General features: G+C 40.4%; 1 protein-coding gene across 1 annotated transcript in view; it reads right to left on the bottom strand.

Moving 5' to 3' along the window:
* Positions 1 to 1,760, bottom strand: part of Sh2d1a (SH2 domain containing 1A) — a 22,328-nt gene extending 20,568 nt beyond the window's left edge. Inside the window, exon 1 of the mRNA XM_031355051.1 lies at positions 1,508 to 1,760. Coding sequence (XP_031210911.1) covers positions 1,508 to 1,644 — 137 coding nt within the window. The 5' untranslated portion in view covers positions 1,645 to 1,760. The remainder of the gene's footprint in view (positions 1 to 1,507) is intronic.
* Between the last annotated feature and the right edge of the window lie 5,867 nt (positions 1,761 to 7,627).

The following is a 7,627-nucleotide window of genomic DNA, read 5'->3' as shown; positions in this document are numbered from 1 at the left end:
AAAAAAAAAAAAAAAAAAAAAAAAGCATTTTCCAGGTACATATAAAATCCTGGATTCTGTCCCCAACACTGAAAAATTATTTTTCCATATATTTACCTTGAAGCCTTTATGATAAATGTATTTAGCATGATCTGAAAACTGCCAAAAACAAGGCTTGGCCATTTTTTAAAAAATCAATATACAATGACAATCCTCTCATACCAGCTTCAATTTAATCTTTATTTTCTGGCCCAGAGAGTACTTCAAATTTTTTCAGTGTATCATCAGGTACAGAACTCACTACCAAGCATTTTTGGTTTGTTTTGCTTTTATGTAGACTTTACTGTACTAGAGTGTATATATAGATATGTACATATCTATATATACTGTGCTTATAATAGTGCTTGAGCGGGGTCTTTCTGTAGACTGCCTCAAGGAGTACCGAAATAATTTGTCCAAAAAGAGACTAATTATAAACCAGACTTACATTTGCTGAGCATCAAGCCCAGTGTTCACTTTTTCTTTTTCTTTTTTTTAATACATGGATATTTAATCTTTATAGTCTCTTGGAATATGAAAGCCATTTAAAATCAAGGGCTAAGAGATTGATGCTCTAAGATAACGTGCTTTAGAGTCTGACTATGGTAGGATTCGCTCTGGGAGGTTGTGAGCCAAGATGCAGCTGCACCTGGTTCAAAATGGAGCGTCTAGGCAAAGCTCAAAGTGGGATCATTATTACAATGGTATTTTCTCTCTCTGCTCTTTAAAACTATTGTCGGTCCTCTTTTATGGGACACACCAGTTGTTAAATCCCTTACCCCTCTTATAAAGCCAGGCAATTCGGCAGCACCAGAGTGGTGCCCCTACTCTTTCAGACACATCCTCTTCAGTACTGTACTGCTTTAGTGTCGTTGGCTATTGTTGTTTAATAGGATCTTATACTGTGTAGCCCTGGCTGGCCTGGAACCGGCAGTGTAAACCAGGCTAGTTAACCTGAAACTCACACATATCTTTGTGCCTCTGCCTTCCCTGGGCTGCATTCTGCAAGTAATGGATTCCATTTCCTGGTTGACCACTTCCAAAGAGCATTTGCTAGATGCTCTTCTTTTAGGGTACCGTTTTTCAGTCATATTTGTAGAGAATGATAGAGAAAGATCATCCTTTGCCTTAATTCAAGGCCCAGAATACAAGTAGTGCAACATCCCAGAGCCCTACCATCATGGAATCAGAGCCGAAGTACAGAGTATGGGTCTTTCTCAAAGTATAGGTAAGTTCTGGGCCATGTTTTCCCACTCTGAAGGGTATTCGGTGAAGCTGCCACAAACGCACTGGTGAAATGCAGTAGATAAAATCCGCAGTGAGGGACTTACATACAAGTACTCCCCACCACCGCCCTGGGCTGAGCCCTAGGACCACTCATTTCCCGCTGTCTGTATTCCCTGGGTTCCTCTGCCACTACTACCAGCCCTCCTTGAAGGTCAGGCTACACACATGCTAGCAGCCTGTCACTACCATGAGATGTACTCACAAAACACACAGGCAGTACACGCCAGGGACACTCTCGCTGTCTCGCAGCAGATAGCTTCCATCCAGCCCCGTAGCGAGTAAGAGCTTCTCCCCGGTCTCCCTGCTGATTTTGCCGTGGTACACAGTCACTGCATCCATTCCTAGCAAACTCTTTGATGGGCTCAGAAGAACGATGGTAAAAAGGAAATGTTGCTGCTGCTGTTGCTGCTGCAGTGGCTTGCTGGGCACAATCAGCCACCTGACTCCCAGGGCAGCCAGTATTTAAAAAAAGAGAGAGAGATGAACACCCTAACAACAGGATGTTGTCTACCTGCCTTAAAACCTCTTCTCACACTTCAATTAAGGCCAGCTCAGCAGTTTAACAGCTTCAGACTTGAGATGGGTTTGATCAGCTATTCTCCAACACAGGGTTCGTGGTGGGGGAGGGGGCACGCTGGAAAGGTGAACACTTGCAGTGTTTGAGCTGTGCCAGCAACGCAGACAGAGCTTGCACAAAGATGAGAAACTTGATAGTGCCTTTGTTCTTGTGTAGTTCCTGGGACTTGCGAAGCCATCGGCAATGACTTGGCTTAACTAGTGTACGCAAGAATTGGTGATAGAAGCAAATGGTACACGTTCATCATGAGGAGAAGAAACAGACTGACAAAATAAAAGCATAAAAGCAGTCAAGCTACAAAACCACAGCAGAATATGGCTGCGAGGCTTCTACAGCATCACCAAGGGCTACTGACTTGGGGACTAGACGTTCCTGAAACAGCTTTATTTTCTTCAATGCTGATGATGGAATCGAGGACCTCCCAGATGAGGTCTTCTACCCCGAAACCATATGCCAAATCCTTGAATACGCTTAGGCCAAAACAAATATTTTTACCTTAATGTGTTGTACAAGGTCCAAAAGTATGAAAGCCATTGTCTTAGTGTTAAAAAATGTTGCAGATGGGTCTAGGTAAAGGGCTTAAGAAGAGCAAATCCTTTCATTGGTGCTTCTTTGTTTTTTATTATTATTAAAATCACAATATATTTACAGTATTTCCCCCTTCCCTTTTCACCCTTGAAACCCTCCCAGCTCCCCATCAGCCTATTGTTATTGCGTGCATATATGTATATACGTGTCGTTCCTAAGCACAGCCAGTTGTGTCTATATGATGCTATGTGTATGTGTGTTTTCAGGGCTAGCCATTTGGTACTGGACAACCTATTAGTATGCGCTTCCCTAGGGTGACCACTTCCTCTACTTCTGGTTCTACTCAGCTGCCTGTAGTTCTTCCTGTAGAGCTGCTGGCTTGTGGGCTTTTTTGGTCCAGTTTGGTCTGTCCATTGGTGTTGTATGTGCACTTCTATGTACCCTTTGGTGTATGGGACTGGGCCAGAATCATTGTGGATATAAAATCCATTTTACATCATGACACAGGTGTTGATTAATGTGTTGTAACTTCTATTCTCATACATAAAAGCCTACCTACATCAATGTTGAGAACATCAGAGGTTAGCTTAACCAGGACTCTATTTAGAAATCAATTACAATGATGGTATTTGAAAAATGAAAAGAAAGAAAAGGGAATCTTCTTTTATTGAGGCATAGGGACAGTACCTGACCTATAATGTAACTGCTACAACATTCAATGTTCCATAGGTTAAAAACAAAACCTAACTTTTTTTTTTTTTTGTCTCTGAACAACCCTGAACAAATCATCTACAAACACAGGAACAGAGAAACCTGGATCTGATGGAACAAGCATCCCATGCATTCTTTTCTTTCTGTTTCATTCTGCATTGCTAAAACAGCATGCTTGTCAAAGCAGCCAGGTACAGTGGGTTTCAGCACAACGAAAATCGCATCCAAAGAGAACAGTTAAATTATAAGGTAACGGTACAATTCTCACATCCAGTACCTTATTTTCATCTCACAAGCAAACTGACAGGTGAGCCAGCCCACCAGTGTAGTGTTGATGAAAACTACTGACATCCTTGCTCGACTGCTATGCAGGCACTAAGCCTGACTTTGGCAAATTCAAACTTCACACAGGGCTTGAAGTATAGAGAATAGAGGAACTGAAATAGCTTTCTTCCTTCTCTGTACCTGTAGCCACAGTACAGGAAGACAAAGATCTTATAACAGAGAAGGGGAGATAACAGTGGCACCCATAGACAAAGAGCTAAGGAATAGGCCCCACTTATGAGAGGAAGAATCTACTTGTGTGTTGCCTGTCTCTGCCACTTGACCTTAATGTCTATATCAGTGGGGTTTTATATACATTGTTTGCCACTGTATCCTTGGAGACTGGCGCACAGTGGATGGATTTAGTGAATAAATAAATGGCTGAAATTAACGCTGTCAAGAAAACAATCAGAAATTATCTCTCTCCTTTGTCTGGCTATCTCTGTCTCTTTCTCTGTCTCTCAATTTCTCTCTGTCTAACTCTGTCTCTGTCTCTGTCTCTGTCTCTGTCTCTGTCTCTGTCTCTCTCTCTCTCTCTCTCTCTCTCTCTCTCTCTCTCTCTCTCTCATACACACACACACACACACACACACACACACACACACAGTGTTTTTCCATGCCTTTGGTTCCCCTTAGAAACAGCAATGGGAATTGGAAGGCACATTAGTGAAATGTGAGGTCCAAATTGTACTTCACCTTTTACCACTAAATGGTTTCTTCTCTCTGAGCCATATTTTCTCCATTTGTAAAATGGAACTGAGCCAGGTGAATCCTGAGTAGTCATTTCCAGCCTCCACATCCTGTGCTATAAGTAAGTGAATGAGTGAATGAATGAAGCAAGCTTCTTTGGAGAAAACACAGGGGTAGCTCATTTTTTGTGGAAGAAGCAAGATCTTGACATCTCAAGATTTGTTCTCATTGTTTTTAAAATAATCTCAGAAATAAAAAACATCGTAGAGGAAGAGAACTTTATATTTTGAAGAAAACTTTCTACATATAGATGCCATTTAAATCAAACACTAAAACATTGAAAGGTAGAAAACCTGTCAGGCAAGGTTGAAATTGTCTTCTTGTCTAAACTTGTCACCTCCTGAGACCTCTGAGTAGTGTCATGATTTTGCATGTGGTTGCCCTGTCTGAGGTGCTAATTGTCTGTATTCCAAATGCCCTAGGCTATTCTGGAGCCCAAGTACATTAAAAGAAAGATGCCAAGGTTGGTCAGTTCTGTAGAGTAGATAGGACATTTCAGAATCTTGTTCTTGAACCTTTCAAAACTACCTTTGTTCTTCTACCAGCTTATCTAAAATGTGTGAATTCTCCTGTGACCATGTTATGATGTGTGGTGAGTTTACACATACTCTTGGAGCTTAAGTTTACTTCCTTTACAAAAGTAAGAAAAAAATAGTCTTTGAGAGAGAGGGAGGGAGAAAGAGAGATCCTCTTTTCAATAACACCTGAGTTTATTTATAAGGCTATTTTTTTTCTAAATGCCCTCTTCAAAGAGAGAAAGCAGACACAAGGTTGCCGTGGGCATTTGTTTAAACCTGTTAAATTCTGTGTATTATTCTTTCAGCTACTAATAACCTTCAATTGTATGACATATCCTATAGTTGGAACTTAAGTAAGAAGGAAGAAACCATAGTCCATACCTGTTCTTAAGTAGCTCATAGTAGGATGCAAACAGACAATTAGATTCTGACTCCTGTGTTGAATGCTTAGAGCCCATCTGGTGGCATTATTTTGGGACAGGGTAGAAATGTTAAGACATGGGCCCTACCTGGAAGAAGTAACTCACTGAGCATATGCTTCGGAAAGGTACAGCTAATTCCAAGTCACAGATTCTCCTCCTCTCTCCCTCCCTGCCCTCTTCCTCCCCCCCACCACCTCCTTCTTGCTCACCATCCCACTCTCCACTCCCAGCCACCACTAGCAAATCAATGTTCCTCCTTTCCACCTTACTTGCCATGATGCTGCACCTCACTTAGTCCTCAGGAAACATAAGACAAATTATTCCTGGGGTAAATGTCTTACTGCAAGGATTGTGTCACAGCGCTACAAAAGTAACTCATTCAAGCTATGATAGAGGAGAGGATAGAGTTTTCACAGCACAACAACACTACATTTCACTCGGATTTTTATTCTGAACGTATACAGTGTACTTGACGTGGCAATATCTTTTATCTTTATCTGTCTGCTATGTATAGTTACTTCCTCTAGTTTCCCTGATTTTTCACCTCCATCTTAAATTCAAAGAAACTTAGTTCTAGCTGAAACGGCATGTTTTTGAGCTTCTACACTTTATTTGATAGTATGCCTTGGAAAGATCTTGTTTGGATGGTTCATGTTGTTCAGGTTCTCAGGCCCAGAATATGGATCATCAGTTATCCATGTATCCATGCATCCAAAATAACAGTAGTCTGAGAATAATCTGTTGCTAAAGTGATCTATCCAGGTTCAATGGCACATGCCAGTAGTCCAACAATTTTGGGAGAATTTATTGAGCCTAGAAATGTAGATCCAGCCTCAGCAACCATAGAAAAATTATTTCTTAAAAATTAGAAAATAAATAATCTAGGTGTCTTCTACACAAGTCAGAAACTGCTACACAGACTAAGTCTTATTGCTCAATTCTTTTCTAGATGAAATTCAGGCAAGCCTTAGGCACTTTTATCTTAGTTTTCCCAGTGAGTACGAACAAAATAGCATATTCTACTTGCCTAGAACCTAACAGATGCTCAAGAGCTTTTTGCTATGAGCTTGTGAAACCCTGGGAGACATGGATGATGCCATATTCTTCTTAGGACATACATATCCAAACACAGTACCTGACATCTGGTTAACATTATTCTTTCCTTCCCTATAGAGACAGAACCTCCTACAGAGTGTGGTTTCTAATTTGATTCCAAGGGTATAACATTTTTTCACTGATTTCGTTTGCACAATCATTTACCAATGTTTATCTAGTGATCTCCTTCGTCCTTGTTGGCAGAAACAACTCTTTACACACCTCTTCTTAGCTACTCATAAATAAGTCTTCCTGTGTCCTTTTGGATTCATTATCCCAGTTACTTTCAGATACTAACTAACTGAGTCATCTTTCTGCACCCTTTATTTCCAGATGTGGTAACTAAAAAAAAGAAAGAGAGAGAGAGAGAGAGAGAGAGAGAGAGAGAGAGAGAGAGAGAGAGAGAGAGACTCTAAACAATTTCCCATCTGAAAAGCTGTTCTCTCTCTCTCTCCCTCCCTCCCTTTTCTCTCCCTCCCTTCTCTCTCTCCTTCCTTACTCTCTCAATTCTCTCTCTCTTTCCCTCTCTCTCTCTCTCTGTCTCCCTCTCTTTCTGAAAATATAACATTTTCACCACCAGAGCTCAAACTGGATTAAAGTGCAAGGTACTGTTATTTTGTCTATATATTTTTGCCAGAACATTTTTAAAAACTCTCTGATATTTTAGAACATGAATTATCAACTCCTGCCAGGGAAGCAGATCAGTGCCTTTCTCAGCCATCATCAGAGAAGCTTCCTCTTGCAACAGATTGGAACAAATACAGAGACATCACTCAGAGAGAAAAAGGTCTTACAACCCTTATCCCTAAATGCAATGTCTTCTACAAATCTCTCCCGTCAAAGCTCAGAGAATCTCCCTGGAAGAGGAAGAAAAAGTGTAAGAGCCATAGGGAATGTAAGACACGAAGAGAACAAGGCCCTCTGAATCAAAAGGATACACACACACACACACACACACACACACACACACACACACGAATGCACAGAAACTGAAGCACAGGGCCTGCACTGGTCTGTACCACGTCCTCTGCACTCATATTATGGCTTCTAGTTTGATGGTTTTGTTGGGTTTCTGAAGTTGTAAAATGAGTAGGTCTCATGCTTGGGTTCTTTTCCTTCTATTGGTTTATATTGTCCAATTTCTTTTTTTTTCTTTCTCTGGAAATTGAGATGTTATATTTGCATATTTCTATAATTTTATGTGAATAAAATGTAATTTTTGATGGAAAAATACACAGTTATTATCACCTATGACAAGAGCACACTGCTCAATAGAATGTGTTATAGAAAATAGCAGTTGATTAATAACATTTGTTAGTATTTTAGATTTACATTATTTTTTTTAAAAACTTTTATTGCATTATGATGAGAAAAGTTACATGATTTCAATTTATCTG

Source organism: Mastomys coucha, chromosome X (assembly GCF_008632895.1).
Source record: "Mastomys coucha isolate ucsf_1 chromosome X, UCSF_Mcou_1, whole genome shotgun sequence".
In the NCBI taxonomy this organism is placed as follows: Eukaryota; Metazoa; Chordata; class Mammalia; order Rodentia; family Muridae; genus Mastomys; species Mastomys coucha.
The sequence above is the reverse complement of the archived record's forward strand: the minus strand, read 5'-3'. Positions and strand labels throughout refer to the sequence as shown.